General features: G+C 37.5%; 1 protein-coding gene across 4 annotated transcripts in view; it reads right to left on the bottom strand.

The window, feature by feature from the left end:
* LOC145668530 (sodium/potassium/calcium exchanger 5-like) overlaps nt 1–24,032 on the bottom strand; it is a 172,669-nt gene that overhangs the window by 32,368 nt on the left and 116,269 nt on the right. For all 4 annotated transcript variants that reach the window (XM_081736510.1, XM_081736511.1, XM_081736512.1 and 1 more), the window contains one exon: nt 377–572. In XM_081736510.1, coding sequence (XP_081592636.1) covers nt 377–515 — 139 coding nt within the window. In that variant the 5' untranslated portion in view covers nt 516–572. The remainder of the gene's footprint in view (nt 1–376; nt 573–24,032) is intronic.

Here is a 24,032-nt window from a genome sequence, read left to right as displayed (position 1 = left end):
ACAGAGCTAGTAATTTAAAAAGTCATTATTTTCCCTATATTTTGCTTTGTATTATTTTATGCCCACATAAAAAAGTAAATAAAAAATAATCCCCCATTTCCATTGCTACGAAAATGTAACACAAATTGTTAATTGCAATGCAAAATTACATTTATTTCCCAAATTGCTGCGCGAAAAGCAAAATCCTAAAAAAAAAGGTGCTTATATATATATATATATATATATATATATATATATATATATATATATATATATATATATATATATATATATATATATATATATATATATATCCTGGGTTTTTTTTTCTTTTATATTTGTTCTGTCACACACACGTGTGTGAGGGAAAAATACTAGCAAATATTGCATTACTTACCTCGAAAATTTTGAGTGTGATCCACGGTGTTGCCAGCTCCAATGTTTCCATTTAGGCTAGCCAAAAGAGTATAAATAATAAATATAACTCCCACGAAGCATGCCTTTTGAAATCGCCAGGTGAACCGGTGCGAAGTCATTTTGGAAAGGCACTATCCCTGTTACACTACATGAGTCGTAGAACAAATGTCCTTAAGCTGTGAGAAATGAAAACAGAATGGCAAAATTAATATTACGAGTCCATACAAGTTCCGCTGATTTAATAAACTACTCGAAACAAACACTTGGTTGAAATGGTTACTAATCAGGTATCTCAGTACGTATATATATATAGTACACTACAAAGTTTCCCCTTTTCTTGTTATGTTTCACAAGCACAGAGCAAATGTCAACAGTTTCATTTTTGGCGTCTTTTATTAACCAATAATGTCAGAACGTATATAAATGACTTATTAATTTTAATTATCTCGCCACTTGTATGAATATCTATGAATATGCATATCAAGTGTGACCTAAGATGAAAGAAAACAAAATACCGCCCTCGCAAAACCTTTTGTACTCTTTAAGTGGACTTTTTCTATCACATTGTTGAAGACAAGAGTACAACCAATTATCATTTAATAGTCATTTAATGAATGACGTCATTTCTTTTAGATTGTTGCTATAGCAATGGCCATTTATAGATCGGTCATAGCTTGAATTGTTAATATTATAAATTCTGTATCGTATCTTTCTACATTGCGATCATATATGTAGGTAATTAAGATATAATGGAAATAAACTACTGAACTATATCAGCTCCATGAAAGCAGGTTTGGGTTAATTGGTACGTGTTTCCACGGAAATAAGACCGAGTCTTTTAAATTTTTTTGGCTCAAAAGACAGATTATGGTTTAGTTTCAGAAGACACTGTGTCTGTGAACTTGGAGCATAATTGTTATTAACATGTTCTTTGATTGTTAGGTGAAACGAGCAAATAAGTTCTGTTGAGAAATCTGGGAAGGGTTTATTCTTCGAATGGGGCAACCTGAAAATTATGCTAGGGGTGTTTTCTGATTTAGATTTTATTTTCAGGGAAATGCAATCATTTTTGTTGTAACCCATTAATCAGTAGCGTGACTTAACATTAATTTACCAGATGCAGTTTGGGAGCACGCACGTAGCCAAGGGGGGGGGGTGTCCAGACACCCGCCCTTTGAGACCAGAAATGAGAAAAATAAGGAAGGATTAAACAAAATGAAAAGAGAAAAAGAAGGATCAACGTTAAATATAAAAAATAAAAACTACAGGAAGGTTTTGGTTACTCTTTCTTATGGGGAAATTTGTATTATTTGCAATACATGGTGGCGAGGTAAGCAAGATATCCTGGGAGAGTCAGGGAATTTGAAATTTCAAGAAAAGTTACTGAATTCTCAGAATTTCTGCTACTAGTCAGGAAGATTTTAAGCTTCCGAAAGCATAGTGCCGTTCATGGTGGAAAGACTAGTCCCCTCCAATCTTGGAACTGGGGGACCGTCCCCCCAATAATTTATATTATGGGAACGGTCTTACTCGTACCCCCAATGTTGAAGACAGATTTGCGTCGACGGTAATGGCTTTCTGATATGGATTCAGCGTCGGAAAAAACAGGTTCTACCTTTGTTCTTATTAATCTATTGCAACCAATAGCTATAGATGTATATTTCAAGTTAAAAATTGAGTTGAGTTGATTTTAGTTTAGCGTCCCTTTCAGCAGCGAGGCTATATGAGACGTGGACCTACTGATTAACGTGGAATCCGAACCACATGAGCTCCCGCCGGGAATTGAACCCGGGTCTCCCACGCCAAAGGCGCGTACGCTAACCACTTAGCCACGAAGAAGCTCAAGTTAAAAATTGAATTCGTATAGTTTGGAAGAGTACCGTAGTTTCAAACTGTGAGACGAAATTCACTTGTTCAGAATTAGAATTCTTTGACGAAACCAAAATCTTCATTAAACTTGTGTGTAATTGCTATTTTGAAGAAACCGATGTACCACAAAATGAACATATACAGAGGTATAAATATAAATATAAACGTACCAACGGCACCAACTTTCTAAAGTTTATCTGTGTGTGAATATCAATGGCGGGACGTGTTAGCCCATATGTTTTCAGAGAAGTCTCAATGTTTGATTGATTTATTTTTAGTTAAAATCGTTTATGAACACTGTTATAAAGCCCTGTGCTGTGATGATAAAGTAAAATATACCGGTACGATAAGGATAAGTTGGAGTTGCCTTAGCTCAGTCGGTAACGCGGCTGACTGAAACTGGTTCAAACTCGGGTCCAAACTAAAATTCTTGTAGGTGCGCCGCACCGCACAAGGTTATTTATGTGGGTGCCGGAGCACCCACGTGATCGGCGCGCATGAAACGTACTAAACACAAAGAAAAAGCTAAATATACTTTTCCAAGACGTTACACTGAGAAATTAAACGTTAATTATGTTCTTTCTCTTTTATCCACAAACTTTAACACTTTTGATGTTTACTTTTCATAGACACTTGTATAAAGTAATCGAGTACCATAAGATTGGATAACATAAAAGAAGCAAACATACACTCACATGAGATATTGGCTTATTATTCTATATATGCGTATTTAACCAGAAATAATATTGCGTCATAATATAAGAATTATTTAAGTAGGTTTCATCCTATTATTTAAACGTATTTCCCGGGAATTCAGAAGTCAAGCTGTGTTCCTCTGAACGGATTCGGTTATCTCGAGTCAGAAATGTTCACTTTGTTACAAAAAGGTTTAAACCAGACTTTTATGGAGCTACAAATAACTATAATACAAGCTGATTATTTCTGTAGTCGCTCCACAGTACGCATACAAGTAACAGTAATTCTACTACTACTACTACTACTACTACTACTACTAATAATAATAATAATAATAATAATAATAATAATAATAACAATGGTAATACTAACTTCATACAAAAGGTACCTATAATACCACAAAGCAGACGCTTCCGTTTCCTCAGTTAGAGTTTTCTTTTATGCCTCTAAAAGTCTTCCTAAAGATGGAGACATGGTGACTCAGTGGTAGAGCGCTTGCCTCTAGTGCGTGGGGTCCCTGGTTCGATTCCCGGCCAAGTAAATTTATGGTGAATAACATCGTGTTCATGGGTTTTCTGGAGATACTCCCGTTTCCTCCCACTTTCTCATTCCACCAATTATTCCATCATTTATTTGCTTCAATCATCGTCTCCCTTAGCCAAAATGGCATATTCATGGGACGTTAAATAGAAATATTTCATTTCATTTTCAGCTCTGACTGGCTTAGACATTACGTTACCTGATCACATAGTATGTTGTCACAGGTGTCAATGCCTTATTTTTAGCAAGGGTACCTTGGAAAAAATCTTTTAAGTTTAACGTCCCACGTCTATGCCGGTTAGGCTAAAGGAGACGGTGATGAAGAGAGATGAGTAAAATGGTGGAATGAAGAAAGTGGGAGGAAACGGGAGAATCCCGAGAAAACCCGCGAGTACGATGTTTGTCCACCACAAAGTCCACACGTCGCGAGCTGGAATCGAACCAGGGACCCCACAGGGGCGGGTCCAGGACCGACTTCTGGGAGGGGCGGTGGGTTGTCATACTGCTTTTAAGGGCTCCAAACTTTGGGATGGGTTTTACTTATATATATAAAATAAGAAAGTTTCCTCTTCTGGGGGTGGCAATCGCCCCTTTCCCCCCTGGATTCGCCCCTGGGACCCCAAGTTCCGGAGGTGAAAGCTTTACCACTGAGCGGGGCCGCGGTGGCTCAGTGGTAGAGCGTTCACCTCTGGTGCTCGGGGTCCCGGGTTCGATCCCAGCCCCCGCCAAGTGAACTTTGTGGTGGACAAACACCGTGTGTGGGGTTTTTCTCGGGGTTCTCCCGTTTCCTCCCACTTTCTTCATTCCACCATTTTTATTCATTACTCATAATCACCGTCTCCTTTAGCCTAACCGGCATAAACGTGGGACGTAAAACAAAGATTTCATTTTTTTTTTACCACTGAGCCACCGCGCCTCTCAAGGGTACCTTGGAGTTCTCTCTAAATTTTGAGAGGGATGCATAGGGTAGCCCACTTAAAATGTAGGAATTATCAAATTTAAACATTTAGTATGGTAGTAGAACACCAGGCTAGGGTTTGTACAGCCACGAATATAACTAACTAGAGGTTGGGGCTTCAAGGAATAAATACTCTTACTTCTTATTATTTCTGTTCGTGACTGCACTTCTAAGTTTTGTTAGTCCATCTCGTTCCCTTTTTGGATAAAAAATTGAGTTTAAACGCCCCTTTCAGCAGCGAAGCTATATAAGACGTGGAGCTACTGATTAATGTGTAATCCGAATCACTTGAGCTCCCGCCGGAAATAAAACCCAGATCTCCCATGAAAAATGCGCGTATGCTAATCGCTTAGCCACGAAGGAGTTCGGGTTTAAAAAAATACATTTCGGAGATTTTTAACCTATTTTTATCCTTTTTATAAGAATTCATTACTTTATATGATTATATACTTGGGTGTAGAGGTACCGTTCTCTATCATAGACAATAGATACACTCATGTCCAAAATGATTGACGCTATAACTGTCTTCTTGTATGAATATGATATGATGATTTTGCAGGGTACTTTTAATACTGATACTATGCGTATAATTGTGGTAAATTTCATAGGAAAAGAATTATAAATACGAAAATTAGAATGAGTGAAACAAAATGTCGCTAAATGTACAAGAAAGTTTTATTTCCGTTTTATTGTTCTTAGAAGGATATTATCCCACCAGCTGGAAATTAGCTCATGTGATCCCAATATAAATCAGGACTTAAAGATCAAGTATCCTCCTATAGGCCAATATCTCTTCTTTCTGTAATATCTATTATCTGCGAAAAAATAATTAAAGACAGGCTTCTCAAATTCACGTCGCCTTACATTCACACTTCTCAGCATGGTTTTCTACCGAAAAGCTCAAGTCTCACAAACTTAAGTACTCTTCTTTCCTGTGCAGTTCAATGTATAAATAACAATACTCAATTAGATGTCATTTATTTTGATCTCTCAAAGGCCTTTGATTCTGTCAGTCACATTCTTCTTCTCCACAAGCTTTCCAATAGGTTTAATGTACATGGTAAATTTCTCTCTTTAATCACCAGCTATCTAAAGGGACGTAAACAGAAAGTTCTTCTTTCAGGGGCGACTTCTAACCCCCAACCTGTGATCTCGGGGGTGCCTCAGGGAAGCCTGTATATGGACGATCTCTACTCTCACCTATCAGTTAATCCTAGTGGCCTTTTGCTTTTTGCTGACGATTGCAAATTATATAGAGAAATATCATGTTTCCACGACACAATTGCCCTACAGGAAGACATAAATTATCTTGTAGACTGTTGTGAAATGTGGCATTTGAAACTTAACAGTAAGAAATGTGACGGTATTACAATTACTCTGAAAAAGTCTCCTGTTCCCTCCAAATACCATATTAACGATTCCCCATAACACATTCTGCCAGTCATAATGATCTTGGTGTCATCTTTGATTCCAAACTCTCGTTCTCTGACCACATCTCCTCAATAGTTAAGAAGTCAATGCGTATGCTGGAGCTTCTTTACCGATTCACTGAACTACGTACTGTGGCATCATTAACATCATTTTATAAAACTCTTATAGCACCCAAGATCGAATACTGCTCTCCCATATGGGCCATGGCCGCACCTACACATCTCTCTAGACTTGAGTCTGTTCTCAATTTCTTTATTGCAATAGTACGTTTTCGTGTACCCGCAGTTCAAATATTACCTAAGGAGGAAATTTTGCGATATCTTAATATCCAGACGCCGGAAGTACGCAGAAATAACTCTGATTTGAAGTTTCTTCATAAGATTGTAAATGGGAACCTAAGATCAGAAACCCTTATTCAACAACTATCCTTACATGTCCCTTCCCGCAAAACCCGGAATACCCACCTATTCCATCTTGCACGCCCTAGGTTGACAATTATACAGAGGTCTCTTTTTCACCGAGTACCCAACTATTATAATAATCTAACAAGTGAGGTGGACATTTTTTCGAGCTACCCGGTGTTTGAAAGAGCAATAAAACGCGCGCTGGCCAAATAATATTACTTGTGCACTCTTTGTTAATAGGCCTACTATTGATGTTACTGTTGTTGTTTATTTTTTTATTATTTTTCTTTTTTTCCGCTTGTTGATATTTCCCTGTGTAAAATGGCACAATTATGCTGTATCTGGGAATTTGTTCAATAAATAAATAAATATTTACTGCTCTTTTGACATGAAATTTGACATATAAATGTCTTTGCTGATTATACAGATACTAACATTATAAAAAATACCGGGCGAATTAGTTATCAAATTATATTTCTACATAGCCCTATTTATAGACCTGCGACAATAATTTTGGACATGAGTGTACATTGATGTTCCCATTTTAAATTTTGGGAAAGGTATATACATACGACTACTCTTTAAATTTAAAGATTGTCAACAAGTAAAATTGGTAAGTGTTTTCTAGGATATATAACTCTGTATATTTGGCTGATTTACCTAGTATTCTTCTATGATTAAAATAATGTCAATACTATACGTAAGTAACACTTTATATTTCGGCGGAAATTTTGAATGTTGTGAAATTTTAATTAGCATGGGGCGGGATTTTGAATGTACGAAGTCCACTAGGATGAGTCTATCGGCTTCTTTGAAATAGGACATAAGTAAAATTATTTCTTCTTAAATATCGGGAGGGATACTTTTAACCCTCCATTAAATTTAAGAATTGCCAAATATAAAAATTAATAATTGTTCTCTAGAATTTTGGTAAATTTAAATGGTTCATGTTGATACTTTGCATGGATAAAATATTCTCAAAATTAAAATTTTGGAGATTTTGACCGCACCTAAGATGACTTTATTACATATGATCATATGGATGAGTACAGAACATATTCTAAAGTCATTGATGGAAAGTAATTTTTAATAAAATCTGATCGGTTGAACGCTACCTCTAACTCCAAATTTTTGGCTTGTAACCTGATTGTTACCTATTGATATATATTAACAATTTGCACTTCGAATCTTATAATTGTACTTACGACTCATCAGGGGCGTAAATAAGGGCCCCGCAGACCCCGCATTGCAGGCAGGGATGAATTCAGGTGGTAGCCCGGAGGGGAATCTCCCCCCGAAGAAAATTCATTCCCCCCCAGATAAACTCAAAAAAATTTAAGTCACAAAATGTAGAAATTACTTCACCTAATTATTTGCTTTTCTTTCCGTGCACGTGCAGACGAAATCTGATCTCTCAATATACATATAAATGACGCAGACCCATTCTATATAAATATTAAACATGTAACATCTAAGATAGAATACCAAATAGTAAAACCTGTATTTCTTAACGCTATGACCAAGTTTGGCAGAACATGAAATTGTCAACTGTTGAAGAAAGGTTTGTATTTTAGTAGGTATTATACTCTCGCCCTATATTATATATTAGTAGGTAGCATTAACACAGATTGAGACAGGAAAGGAAAGATAGGGAAGATCTTTCGATCGTTCCATATGATCTCTGATGTTAGCAGACTTCAGTTCTTGAAACTGTACAGTTCTTGCATTATTTAAAATAGAGCGCCTAAATCCCATTTCTCGCATCGGAAGTAACAGACGTAAATGTGTTTTACGATTGTTAAAGTAAACACACCTTTCTTTAACTAAAAATAAGTCAGTTAAAGGGTGAGATTCAGATGGCGTCATTTAGAGGGATCAGGGAGGAACAGTTATCCCTCCTGGGTTAGAGATTTATATAGAATTTATCAATATAATAGTAGCATTAAGTGAAGATTGCTATTGAAGGTGACGAAGATCCTACTCACTGCCGTGCCATGGGAGAGGGGCAAGCAGGGCAACGGCCCCGGGCGCCGAAGTAAGGGAGCAAACTTCGGGAGGAAAAAAGAAAAGGAAAGAAGGAAAGAAAAGAGAGAGGAATGAAACACATGTGCACATGTGGACATACGCATATATATAGGGATGCGCTCGAGTCGAGACATGTCTCGAATCTCGACTCGACTCGACTCGAATTCGAGTCGAGATTCGAGTCGAGACACTCTTTGTAAAATTCGAGACGAGTCGAGACAAACGTATTTCTCGACTCGAATTTTCGAGTCGAGACTCGAGTCGAGTCGAGACAGCTGGTAAAAATCTCGACTCGACTCGAATGTCTCGAAAATCTTTCTATAATTTTTAATAATATTTTGAAGAAAGTATTCGCTCAGAAACACTCGGCACGAGAATTTCGGAAACTGCAGGACTTGTCAGGTGTTCGAAGAGTGCTGTCTTCAACAAGTGGCGAAACCAAGAGGAAAAGACGTCCAAATGTCGAGGGGTTGGGCGCCCCCTACTTCATTAAAGATGTGGAGAATACGAACGAGGACAGAAAAAGAGAAAGAGAACACTGACCGTTGGGAATTATCCCTTGTTGAAGCGATGGTTGGAGTAATAAAACCAGATAGTATTTCCGCTGTTGTATTGTTGATTTCACAGAAATGTTCAAAAATAAGCAAAACGTGACTCTGCACAAGATGTTTACTTACCCATAGTTTTATTATTGTCAACTGAACCCTGAGTGTCTGGGATGTTTCTGTCCCTTCTCACTTTACAACTTGAGAGGGGAGGGGGTATTATCACCAGGGTACCACTAGTAGTTCACCGCTAAAAGAAATGCTTTAGTGCTGCATCGGAAGCGGCATGTTTTGTATATGTTTCTTAAAATGTTATCCATTCATAAAGTATAAATTCCCCCACCCTCCCCTCATTCTGTTTCCAATACAGAGAACCAACTCTTTAAATGAAGAACGAACCCTGAACCTTCCCGAAAATGCTAAAATGATTGATGCGTACAAATAAGAAATCTGTGGATGAATCAGAAAATGCAGATACATGAGAAGATACTTGATGCAGTGCAGTTCAACACATGTAAATAGATTTGAAGTGTTCATATTTGTGTATGTATACGTGTGTATGTGCTTGTTTCTGAGTATTTATATGCGCGTGTGTCTCGTAATTGTTATATTAATATCCACTGGATTAAGTGAAAGTATAAAATGGATTTGATGACTGCCAAATTGACGTCACATTGATAAGTCATTATTTTTTAATATTAATAATATTAAATTAGATTATAGTTTAGCGTCGTTTTCAGGAGCAAAGCTCTACAAGACGTGAACGTACAGTTTAATGTCGGATTTGAAACACATGAGCTCCTACCATGAATCAAACCTCGTTCGAGAAAGGCGCATCGCTAACAACATAGCAACGGGGAGCTAAACATTTAGTAATATGTATATTAAGTTGTAAAATTATATTCGTTTAATTTTCACTAATATAATCTTCACAATGTAAAGCTAGACATGTTATCTTGTTTAAAAACAAAAAGCCTATCTCTTATGTTTCCGTCTCGGGGTTGGACTGCGGGATAATAGAAATCCGAAAGAGATGTTTTTATTATATTTTGTACAGTAGATCTGCTCCTTCATAATCTCCGTGTTTGATAAGAATGAACCTCCCTGGCTCACGAAAATGTATACGTAATATAACAAACTATCAACATTAAATGCCAGACTAATATAGCAAACATTGAAGATGTTCCCCTAGAAAATTTTCTTCGGCCGCCCATGTCTGGAGGTACACAATTTTGTAACTCAGTGGATACGATGTGGATGTATTCAAAGTCCACTGATTTACCCATCAAATTTAAATTTTATAAAAATATTATCAGTGAATACTAATCTGAGGAGAACTATTTTTTTTTTTTTAATTCGAACGCAAAAGCAGTTTTTTTTCCCACCAGGTCTCGGTAATCATCCGGTACGAAAACTGAAGTTTGTACAAGTGTTTGAGAAAGGGGTCCTCCAGGAGTGTTATTTATGGGGTAATTCCTGCGTTTGTTATATACATATATAGATATAAATATAGATATACTGTATACATATAAAGATAAGTAGGAGCGGGTCTTTAAAATTAGTTCGGAAAGATAATATGAAAATCTGGTATAATTTCCAAGAATCTATCTAGTCTAATATAAATAAAATAAGCAGTTTGTTTGTGAGTTTGTCTGTCTGTATGCGGCCTGGGGACCAGACGAGTGGACCGAGAGTTACCAAATTTTGGTCAGGGGTACCTTGGCCTAGGCCCGAGATCAAGACGAAAAGTTGTTTTCAAATTTCGAACCAGGGGAGTCTCATGGGGAGGCGTTTACCGGAACCGGCTTGGGAACCAGACAAATTGACCGAGAGTTACCAAATTTTAGTCACGAATACCTTGGTCCAGGCTCCAGACCAGAGTTAAACGATTTTGTCAAAATTCGAACCAGGGGGTCTCAGGGGTTGTTTACCGGGACATGTAAAAGTAGTAGAAAATAACAGATATGAGTGTTGAATTCATAGTTTTCGCGGTCGCTGAAATCAATGGTGAAACTCCGATCGCATTAACTTCCAAATTCATGCTATGCGGCACCGGGTCGGGGGTCAACGCGAAGGGGGAGTTGAGATATCGAGACATATAAAAGTAATCCACAATGACCGATATTAGTGTCAAATCCATAGTTTTCGCGGTCTCTGAGATCAATAGTGACACTTCCATTAGCGATGATTTGCAAATTCAGCTACAATCGCATGTGGGCCGGGAGTCAGCGGGGAGGGAGAGAAAACCGAGACAAGTAAAAGTAATCCAAAATGACCGATATTAGTGTCAAATCCATACTTTCGCGGTTGCTGAGATGAATGGTGACACTTTCATTAGTGATCACTTGCAAATTCAGCTACCATTGTATGCGGGCCGGGAGTAAGCGGGGGCGGGGATACCGAAACATGTAAAAGTAATACAAAATGACCAATATTAGTGTCAAATCCATAGTTTTCGTGATCGCTGAGAACAATGGTGACACTTCCATTAGCGATATTTGCAAATTCAGATACCATTGTATGCGGGCCGAGAATCAGCGGGGGGGGGGGGGGATATACCGAGAGATGTAAAAGTAATCCACAATGACCGATATTAGTGTCAAATCCATAGTTTTTGCGGTCGCTGAGATGAATGGTGACACTTTCATTAGTGATCACTTGCTAATTCAGCTACCATTGTATGTGGGCCGGGAGTCAGCGGGGGATGGGGATACCGAAACATGTAAAAGTAATCCACAATGACTGATATTAGTGTCAAATCCATAGTTTTCGCAGTCGCTGAGATGAATGGTGACACTTTCATTAGTGATCACTTGCAAATTCAGCTACCATTGTATGCGGACCGAGAATCAGCGGGAAGGGGAGGATATACCGAGACATGTAAAAGTAATCCAAAATGATCGATTTAGTCTCAGATCCATAGTTTTCGCGGTCGCGGAAATGAGGGTAATACTTCCACAGGCCTTGACTTCCATGCGAAGAATGGGTATATTTATCTAATATATATCTACATCTATCTATCTATCTATCTATCTATCTATATATATATATATATATATATATATATATATATATATATATATATATATATATATATATATATATATATATATATATATATATATATATACAGTGAAACCTCTCTAAAGCGGACAGCCGTGGGGAATCAAAAATTGTCCGCTATAGAGAGGTGTCCGCCTTAGAGAGGTTTCAATATTTTCTTACGTAAATTAATAAACAAGGTAATACGCAATTAGATTTTTTTTTTGCATGAATCACATATTTATGAATATTACCAAAATGTTACTGTACCTGCATTATCTTGCGCAATCCAATTCGAGGCACAACATGGGAATAAGATGTTATAGTTCTCTGCACTTTATACTTATCTCTACTTGCTACGTTTCGGTGTGTTGCCAAACTTGTCTTCCTGTTTGGTTAGAGATCCAGCGGGACAGTAGAATGATGTGTCATTCCAAACAGTGGGCAACTGTCAATCACTTTTTTTTTTTCTGAAGCAGGTTGGGTGGGAGTGGAATGCAAGCAAAGGATATAAGGGTGTTGTGAAACAGAGACCCTTCCTCTGGGTTGCTGAACAGACAGTTGAGGAGGCAAAATGTTGTCACACCCACATGTTCTTCCTTGGTGACATACGTATGAAAAATGTATTTTTACTGCGTATGAAAAATGTATTTTTACTGCACTTTCCAACTTGTTTCCAGAGAAAGTGTCCGTAATACGGAGGTAAATAATACCTATAAAAGACAAAAAAGACTGTCCTTGTCCGTACTAGAGAGTGTCCGCTTTAGAGAGGTGTCCGTTAGTAGAGGTTTCACTGTATATATATATATATATATATATATATATATATATATATATATATATATATATATATATATATATATATATTGATCAAAAAAATTAGGGAATCAGATGAAAACACATGTAAAACTTCTTACGAATAATGTGAGAACACTGTATCTTGTCCAGTTCAAATTAAAATCCTGAAGGCCCAACGTGCAAACGAACCGTTTGAAACATCTGTGCACGTGATCAGTGACGTGGGCGCTAACAGATATCATTTTGTAGTGTGGCGCTGCCAATACATTCCAGCTCCAGGATACCTTTGTTTTCATTGTGTTTAGTGCGTCACAAATCTACGTAGTGAAATTGCGCAACAACGTGATTTGCCAGAATCGTTGGCATGGCGAGCTGTCGGCAGGTTGGAAGCTGGTCAGTTACAGCGGGAGGTGTCACATGCCATAGGAGTGGCACAAAGTGTGATTTCCCGATTGTGGAATCGATTACAAACAACTTGAAGTGTTCGAAGAAGACAAAGACAGAGCTGTCCACTAGCAACCAAAGCCAGAGATGATCGTTATCTCTTGTTAACAGCTCGTCAAAACCGGCGTCAGAATACAACTCTGCTCCCGCAAGCCTTCCGAACAACAACAGGACGCACAATATCCACTCAAACGGTCCGCAATCGCCTTCGAGAAGGTGGTCTCTACCCACGTAGGCCTATGGTGTGTGTCCCATTAACTACACGACACCGTGTTGATCGAAGAGCGAAGGTAGAGGAACATCGTGGGTTGGGACGCAATGAATGGGGCAATGTTTTGTTCTCTGACGAATCTCGATTCAGTGTGGAGCCTGATAATCGACGTGTTTTCATCTGGAGAGATTGTGGAACACGACAGAATCCCATGTTTGTGCGAGAAAGATCCCAGTATCATGGTGGTGGACTGATGGTGTGGGCAGGAATCAGCATTGGTGAGCGTACTGAGCTCCACATCATCCGAAATGGCTCTTTGACGGCTCTCAGATATAGGGATGAGATTATGAAAACTCTTGCTCTTCCCTATGCTGGTGCCATTGGTGATTCGTTCCTTTTCATGGATGACAATACTCGTCCTCACAGAGCTCGGTTAGTGGATGAGATGCTGGATGCTAAGGGTATCGCTCGGATGAAGTGGCTAGCATGCTCTCCGGATCTCATTCCAATTGAGCATGTCTGGAATATGCATGGCAACGAATTGCCGCTAGGCCAGTAAATCCATTAACCATTCCAGAGCTGGAAGTCGCTCTTCTGGATGAGTGGCACAACATTCCCCAAGAACTCATCGATAATCTGATTGAATCCATGCCACGCAGTTGCGAGGCTCTGTTGGCTATTCGAAGTGATCATATGACATATTAAGGAACAATCAGTGTTGTTGCCTTGCCTGTTTGTGAGCAGTTCGAGTGGTACACACATAACCGTCTTGTGTCATGAGCCATGTGAACAAGGTTTTCCGTGCCCCAACACCAGTATGTGCCCCATTTTTCTAGTGTATCTTAAAGTATTCCTTTTTGTAAGATATATATGAGTCAAACACAAGCTTATTCATACACTATCTTAAGGTCTTGTGTGATGTTTCAGCTGAACCCCTAATTTTTTTGAGAATTATATACAGTATAGTGGCGGATCCAGGATATGATCAAGGGAGGGGCTAAACCATAGTTTGCAGTTTTATCCAGTGTAAAGCAGGATTGAAGCCCATTTTATGCAGTGTATACTTGAGTGTGAAGAGAGGGGGGCGATAGCCCCCTTGGATCCGCCTCTGTGTGTATATATGTATATATATCTACCTATATATACATACATGATCGAAAATGGCCTCGAATCCATACTCGCTGAGATGAACAGAAGATGCCGTTTAAATCCACAAATTCAGCCCCATTAGTACTCTAAGGGGGATGGTGACATGTAAAGATAATTGAAAATTATCGGTATTAATGTCAAATTCATAGTTTTGGGGCTTCACAACTTCATTGGGGACAGTTTTGGTGCCCTTTGCGTCCAAAATGAAACTTATTCTTCCCGTGCGAAGAACGGATATTCTGCTAGTCTGTAATAATAACTAACGGAAGTTTCACTTAATATATTTCTCGCTGCTCAAATTTACTCACTTGTGCGGTATATGTGTGTAAAGTAGAACTAAAACCTGTTGCTTTAAGTATTTTTCCGTTAGCGAAATACATTGCATATATAGTAGGACGTCGATAATCCTAACGTCAAAAATCCGAACGCGGTCCCTAGAAGCTTTTTACATTTTGTCTTAACGCGAGAAACAAACAATAGCGTGTCCATCGACGTTATGTGAAGTCAATGTTTCTACAAAAGTTCATTTATATGTAATTGTTCGTCATGTATTTTTATTTTTTTTATTAGGCCTATAAATTTTAAGTGTGACTTACAAGAACAGTGTTATTTAGAGTACAAGCAGGTTCTTCAGAAACATTAAATGTAAGTAGCCTTACGTACGGTATTGTAATTACTGTATGTACTGAATAACCACTGTATCGATAGAAGAACATACCGTACAGTATATGTATAAGCCTAAATGGCATTTTCTTGGTCATTTTCGAAAATCCGAACAATTTGAAAATCCGAACTACCTGTGGTCCCAATTAGTTCGAATTTTCGACTTCCCACTGTATATGTTGCAGACATGTTACAGCAAGTAAGATTACTAGCATCAGGCCAACAAATAGTTTTTAAACTATATTTTCCTGTTTTTGCCAATATTTCCGAACAAATGATTTTTTTTCTAATGGTTTCAAAATTTCCGGAATTTTACATACAACAATGAAGATATCTCTATGAAATATGTCTGATTTAACATATTAACTAAAATGATTCTGTGATTAGCAAAAATGATGATTCTGATAATACCCAAATTTTCCGTTTTTTCCCCAGCTCGGGAAAACCGTAAAAAACTTTTTTTTACCCAAAATTTCTGTTTTTTTCACAGACCTTTACAACACTAGTCTGAACACACGGTGCACCGAACACTCCTACCGATGGCGAATGTTAATACCACGACATCGGCAACTACAACTGAAATGAATACGTTACCATCGCCACTAGAGCTTGGCACAATGGCAGAGCGTTGCATTATCTGATGAATCCCGATATCATCTTCATCATGACGATGTGAGGGTGCGAATCCGTCGTGTTCCAAGGGAACAGCTCCTTGACATCTGTACTGGGGGGCGGAGACAAACTGGCTGCGGCTTAATTATTATCTGGGGAACATTCAGGTGAGCATCCATGTGTCTATTGGAGCTCGAGGAAGGCACCATGACGACCGAGGCGTCACACGCTGCTTGCAGACTACGTACATTCCTTCATGACGGCCATGTTTCTCATCGGTAGTGGCATTTTTTGACAAGATAATGCACCATGTCACAAGGCCAGGAGTGTGATGGAGTGGTTCGAGGAACACAGGAGCGAGTTCCAAGTGCAAACTCTCCGGATCTGAACCCAATCGATCACATCTGGGATGTGATTGAACGTGACCTGAGGGCGCATCACCCCCTCCCCGGAATTTACGGGAATTAGATGACCTGTGTGTGCATATGTGGTGCCAACTCTCTCCAGAGACCCACCGAGGAACATTGCGACCACGCCAAGATGCGTTGCCGTTGTTATTCGTGCCAAAAGGTGGACATACTAACAATTAGGTAGGTAGTCATAATGGTCTGGCTAATGTGTGTGTATATTTTAACTCATATATTTTGTCTCGACTCGAATTTCGAGACGTCTCGACTCGAATTCGAGTCGAGTCGAGACAGAGACTGTCGAGTCGAGACACGAGTCGAGACAGCAACATATTTTCGAGTCGAGACACGAGTCGAGACAACATTTTCTCGAGTCGAGTCGAGACAGGCTTAAATCTCGACTCGACTCGACTCGAATGCATCCCTACATATATATAAAATGAAAGGAAAAAAGTAATAAAAAGTGCTTAAAATCAAGGAAAACCAGAGTTTACTTTTTAAAATTTTCTCACCTTTCGCGGCTGGTCTGTCGACTTCACTCATATATACGGGAGTGCCGTTGTATACACTCACCCCAAGCGCTGATTTTCCACGACACGGCACTAATCCTACTGAAGATTTTGTAAAGCAAACTATTGATGTGTATGCAGTGAAGAAACCAAGGCTAATATGCTTGATTTAGAATCAGAAGTGTGAGAAAGAATAATAACTTTTTGTTAAGATATTCCTATGCATGTTTGTTTTTAGGAAAAAAAATTTAAGTTAATTAAAATCTTTTTAAAAACTTCTACATTAGTAACAAACAGTGACTACTGAATATAGAAAATAATAACAAAAATAGCTACTATAAATAACAATTAAAGTTTAGCCTAAAATATTTCTGCCAGTTTTTATTTAGTTTTAGATAAAATTAAACTATTGTTTTTTTCTAGAAAAAATATAATCTCACATTGAATATTTATCAGCAATTAGTCTTAATATTAAGTAAGATGTGCATGTGAATGGAATTGTTAAATATGCTGCTTTCTTGCAAAAATACAGAAAAACAACCCCCCCCTCCCCCGAGGAGTTCACATTCTTCCCCGGGTGAAAATGTCTGAATTCAACACTGATTGCAGGGGCCCCAAATCGTAAAGTGGAACGTAGAGAAGAAGCCCCAATCCATGCTGTCTGCGGGGAGGCCCCCATGCCTTTACTTACGCCACTACTACTCATAGTTTACGATCATTGGTGTAAAAATATATAGGTCTTGGTACCTGATAGGTACCAAATTTCACAATATTAAATCCCCACGTTAAGCGGGTTTGCATATCCAGGCTCCTAACTATGAAAATATTTACGCTCACTCCAACCTTAATCATTTCACGAATTCAATCTGTTTTACGTATGTTATTAGGACATAATATCGATTGTGATTTATTCTAAAAACACTTTTATACATTGCAAGAGCTGTAACGTCCAAATATTTACTGAGAACTCATAGTCGTATCGGAATAAACAAAAGTGAGTATGGAACAGTAAACTGCTTTCACAAAAGGCAAAAGAAGATATGCGAAGGCATACAAAACAGTCGAGTGGTTTGGGTCGATACACTATCCATCACATGTTTGTGTGTTCAAACCCGGTAGCAAGTTGTTTCTTTTTTAAGTGTCTTCCTATTTTAATCCGGAGGCTGAAAATATTTCTTTGAGTAACTCATTGAAAACTTCTTTTGTTTCAAATTCGATTAGAACGGAACATTATATGAATTGCGAATCTTAAATCCATAGCTAAAAAAAATGAAGTATACTCACTACTCCATTATCCTCTGATTTGTAACGAAAAACTATTTATAAACAGTGGTGACTTCAGAAAATTATCCTCGGGGGGAATTTCAATATGCGGGTGGAGGGCAAACATTGGTAGTCTACATTGAGCACGATCGAATATATGGTCCTGAAGGCGGAAATTTCTTAGCTCGAGAGGGGTCTCAAATTCTCGCTCAGATCACGTCCTGAAAGCATCATTGCTTAAAAGCTTTTCGTAACAAATATAATATTACACTTGTTTCTCGTTCTACATTTAGAATTGGTAAAATCATAACTTATAGAGGATTATAAAAATTACAATACCAATCATGTATAAATTATCCTGTAAGTTACCAACTTTGGGTCAGATTAAAACTTAAATATTTGTTTTCGGATTGCACTTAGAAGTAAGTCCTCTCTATATAATCCTGATTGGAAAGCCATGTTTAACACTAATTAATTAATCAATATTTATACGAATATTTTTTTATTTTACTATTTTTACTATTCATTATTATATACACTTCATTTCCAAAATCAAAATCTCGAAAATGTATATTGTACGAGTGCAGACTCGCAAATAAATGATTATTTATAATATATATTGGTCTCTATTCGAAATTCTATTTAATCGAATCAGACGAGAACACAGACAGAAACATCGAGAACAGGTGAAAAAAAGAGAGAAAAAAAGCGTTGTACCCGGCGGGGACTCGAACTAGGTTCGAATGGTGCTTTAAAAGTCGAACGCCTTAGACCACTCGGCTATGGTAACAACTAGTGATTGTAGCAAAGGCTTCGAGTAGTAGTTCTTATTACAGAATAACATTTTCTATTGCCTAAAATTTAAACCTAATTTACTTTGATATAATATATCTATTAATTTGTTACATGAACACGTTTTCGTTACTTTGATGAATGATGTATGTTCTTGATATAGATTCTATTACACGTTCTTTCGTAAATATTATAGAAAGTATCAGGGTTATTTATGATCTTTCATGGAAATTGACTGGCGCATTCGCAGTACACAGACAGTTCAATTGGAAGGCGAGGAAGGAAATGCTAACACACTCTTAGAATGTTGTATCGCTGTGAAGTTTCATCGCTGTGTTTCGTGTGAACAGCTAAAATGTATTTTACGCTTGTCATTGCGTAAAGAATCACCAGGTTAATGTTTGTCCAAGTTCTCAGTAATCAACTGGACTCATGAAAAATAATTAATATTGTCATTACTGCACAATATGAAGAATAAAGAACGTAAATTACACCACATTGTTCTCGAATTCGAACTTAGCTAAGGAAGGGACAATAAACAAAATGTGATTTATTCATTCGAATTGAGATAATTCAATGAAACCAGAAATTACACAATCAAAAGGAAAAACATCGTTAAAAATACAATAATACTTTTATCCGAGATGTGAAATAAAGTTATTAATTAACTGAAATGAAAGTAATATTGGGCATGATATAGAGTAAGAAAAAAAAGCAAATGTATTCTTAGAAATGTTCAAAGTAAATTCACAAATACTTTTTGAAGATATACTACTCTACGTTTTAACGAACTAATAAGTAAACAAGCAAAGGAAAAGAATGAAGAACGAAGGTATTGCTCTTGAAAAAAATATAATAAATAAATGAAACTTAAATAAATGTTTACACAAAAAATAACACACTAGTACTTCGTGTAGTCACCTCCAGAGTCAATAACTTCTTGAAGTCTGGAGGGGATACTAGATACAAGTCGCGAGCAATACGACGGTGTGTCACGAAAATGTTGCCACAGTTCCATAACATGATTTTGAAGAAACGTTTGGTCTCTGTCTTCACGTCTCTCTTCCCATTCTTGCACCATGTAGGCCCACAGATGTTCAATTGGGTTCAAATCTGGGGATAGAGGGGGCCACTCAATACAAATTAACTGTGGATGTTCACTTAGCCACTCTCGTGTTTGCCGGGAAGTGCGAACGGCACTGTTGTCATGCATAAATATATATTCTTCCTGTTCGGGGAAGTTTCTTTCTAAGGAGGGTAACAACGTATTTTCGAGGATATTAATGTAAACACTGCTGTTCATTCTCTCAGGCACCGCAACCAAATCTCCAGGACCAGCAGCCGTCATGTATCCCCAAAAGTGTGCTGATATTCGTCCTGAACAAGAAGTTCTGATAATATTTTGTTCAGCATACCTGGTTCTGCGCGGTCTATACAATATAACTCTGCTTTGTTGCTTAGACTTGAAAACCTTCTCGTCAGTCCAGATGACTAAGTCCCAATATGACTGAGGTTGGGTTATGTTATTCTGTGCCCATTCCATTTGTCTGGCCTTGTGAGTTTCAGTCAGGAGAGTCTTCCTAGCGGGTCTTGAACAGTGTAGACCAGCCCCCAATAATCTTCTTCTTATTGTTTCGTGAGAACAATTATATTCTCTGGCTTTGTCCAAGAGGATTGACGGGTGGCGTAGAGGTCTGTTGATCACTTCTGTAACTAAAGCTTGATCTTGAGCTGTAGTTGTCACTTTTGGCCTTCCACTTCTTGTCCGAGACCTGAACCATTCACCACCTTCTTCATGTCGCTGAACCCATTTCTTGACCATTTTCTTGTCACATCCCAGATCTCTAGCAATCTGAGGCACAGTTTGTTCCATTTATGCTCGGCCTATGATTTCTCCTCTCAGAGCAACAGACAGTTCTCCACAATCTTTAGAGCGAGGCATTTTGAGAACCTGTTAGAAATTTGCGTTCTGGCGTGTATGACAAATGTCGGTAAAGTGCATCTTTCTGTTTCTACTGAGCATACACCAGTCAATTTTCATGAAAGATCATAAATAATCCTGACAATTGCTGTAATATTTATGAACGAATACGTAATAGAACCTATATTAACAACATCATTCGTTAAAGTAAAGAATACCGTAAACATAAAACAATTTCAACAGACTATTACATCAGGCCAAAATAGGCTTAAACTTCAGAGAATACAAAATAAATTTCATACTGTAACAAAAGATTGAACATGAAACACGCTTACTATATTTTCAACTTGTCACATTAGCCGAGTGGACTAAGGCATTCGGCTAGAGATTCTGAGGCACCATTCAACAGTAGTTCGGAACCCACCACAGTACAATTTGGTTTTACCTCTTCTTGACGTGTCTGTTTGTGATCCTGCCGGATTCTATTAAATATAATTTCGTAATACGTTAAAATATACGTAATATTTGAAATTCTTAACCTCCCATTTTTACATTTTTCAAGCTGTTGAGAAGAAAGAGGGAAAATGAAAGTACAAAGATTTACAATAATTACTTAGCATTTACTGTCATTGTAATTGTGGATATTTTATTTATGAAAATGTATAATGAGCTAAAAATATATTTAGTAGGTCACATGTCTCCATTTTTCGATTCTAACTTGAAAGTTACAGTTTAGGCGGTGACATATCGAAGACCCAGGGGGTTGAGAGGGTTGTAACCCCTCCCATTGAAACTTTTATATTCTATTGAAATAAAAAGTGTTTCAGTTTATTATCTTGGAAAAGCAACAATCATTGTGTGTGGAGGACGGTTTATTTATACTACGATTTATCACTTCCAAATGTGTAGAAGATGTGACTGGATATTGTGCATAATCATTCAAGAAATATAACACAACGAAGGTACTTCGTAAACCCTTCACGCCACCCCAGGAGGAGGAAGTTCGTCGCGCCGTCCCTCGGTTGGGAACTACTGCTTGCGAGGGAAACATTCTAACAGTGTGTTAGCGTTTCCTTCCTCGAATTCCAATTGAACTGTCTGTGTACTGCGAATGCGCCAGTCAATATTTCTATAATATTTACGAAAGAACGTGTAATAGAATCTATATCAAGAACATACATCATTCATCAAAGTAACGAAAACGTGTTCATGTAACAAATTAATAGATATATTATATCAAAGTAAATTAGGTTTAAATTTTAGGCAATAGAAAAATGTTATTCTGTAATAAGAACTACTACTCAAAGCCTTTGCAACAATCATTAGTTGTTACCATAGCCGAGTGGTCTAAGGCGTTCGACTTTTAAAGCACCATTCGAACTTAGTTCGAGTCCCCACCGGGTACAACGCTTTTTCTCTCTCTTTTTTTCACCTGTTCTCGATGTTTCTGTGAGTGTTCCTGTCGGATTCGATTAAATAGAATTTCGAATAGAGACCAATATAATCATTTATTTGCGACTCGCATTCGTACAATATACATTTTCGAGATTTTGATTTTGGAAATGAAGTGTATATAATATTAAATAGTAAAAATAGTAAAATAAAAAAATATTCGTATAAATATTGATTAATTAATTAGTGTTAAACATGGCTTTCCAATCAGGATTATATAGAGAGGACTTACTTCTAAGTGCAATCCGAAAACAAATATTTAAGTTTTAATCTGACCCAAAGTTGGTAACTTACAGGATAATTTATACATGATTGGTATTGTAATTTTTATAATCCTCTATAAGTTATGATTTTACCAATTCTAAATGTAGAACGAGAAACAAGTGTAATATTATATTTGTTACGAAAAGCTTTTAAGCAATGATGCTTTCAGGACGTGATCTGAGCGAGAATTTGAGACCCCTCTCGAGCTAAGAAATTTCCGCCTTCAGGACCATATATTCGATCGTGCTCAATGTAGACTACCAATGTTTGCCCTCCACCCGCATATTGAAATTCCCCCCGAGGATAATTTTCTGAAGTCACCACTGTTTATAAATAGTTTTTCGTTACAAATCAGAGGATAATGGAGTAGTGAGTATACTTCATTTTTTTTAGCTATGGATTTAAGATTCGCAATTCATATAATGTTCCGTTCTAATCGAATTTGAAACAAAAGAAGTTTTCAATGAGTTACTCAAAGAAATATTTTCAGCCTCCGGATTAAAATAGGAAGACACTTAAAAAAGAAACAACTTGCTACCGGGTTTGAACACACAAACATGTGATTGATAGTGTATCGACCCAAACCACTCGACCGTTTTGTATGCCTTTGCACATCTTCTTTTGCCTTTTGTGAAAGCAGTTTACTGTTCCATACTCACTTTTGTTTATTCCGATACGACTATGAGTTCTCAGTAAATATTTGGACGTTACAGCTCTTGCAATGTATAAAAGTGTTTTTAGAATAAATCACAATCGATATTATGTCCTAATAACATACGTAAAACAGGTTGAATTCGTGAAACGATTATGGTTGGAGTGAGCGTAAATATTTTCATAGTTAGGAGCCTGGATATGCAAACCCGCTTAACGTGGGGATTTAATATTGTGAAATTTGGTACATAATTATTGAAACCGATTGATATGAAACAATAACTTCACACTTTGAATTTTAGTTGTAACTCATAGCCTGTCATTGGTGAAAAGTTATTCTTGGTGCAATCTGATTGGCTGATTCAAACTAAATACTTTGGTGGAATGAGAATGTAAAACGAAACGGGAGCTCTTCCAGAAAACCCATGGATACGATGTTGTTCACCCCAAACTGACTTGAGATCGAACTGGGGTGAGAAAATTGTTCCATTATCATATTAGGTACAGGAGCAAACTTTCAAGTTAAATTCTTTCCTTATCTCCTCTCCTCTTTATACATCCATAGGCCTTTTCATAATCAATTTTAAATCCAACTAATAGAAATAATATGAGAAGCTTTCATTAAAATCAGATATTTTCCCCGCAAATTGTCGTGGTATAGCCACTGACATACAAATGTATCTGGTGTCGAATGGTATTGATGGATCTATGACCTCAGTGAGTTACTTAGTAGGTACTGAAAAGATAATCTGGAGGAATGCAATAATAAAATTTTAGTACCTTTCGTGATAAAGGTACGTGGTTTAAGTTAACGAACTGAAGCTTTCTTGAAGTCATAATGAAAATAGCTGTTCTCGAGATATCACTTGTGTGATATGTCATTGACCAGGACAATGTGCACATCATCTGATTGATATCCCTATGTGGAGAGGTTTTCATCTTTTAAATGAATTGAAATTTTAACGGTTTGACTTACTGATTTCTTGTTTA

This window comes from Thermobia domestica, chromosome 13, assembly GCF_964235325.1.
Source record: "Thermobia domestica chromosome 13, izTheDome1.hap1.1, whole genome shotgun sequence".
Classification (NCBI taxonomy): domain Eukaryota; kingdom Metazoa; phylum Arthropoda; class Insecta; order Zygentoma; family Lepismatidae; genus Thermobia; species Thermobia domestica.
This window is presented reverse-complemented; position numbering and strand designations above follow the sequence as displayed.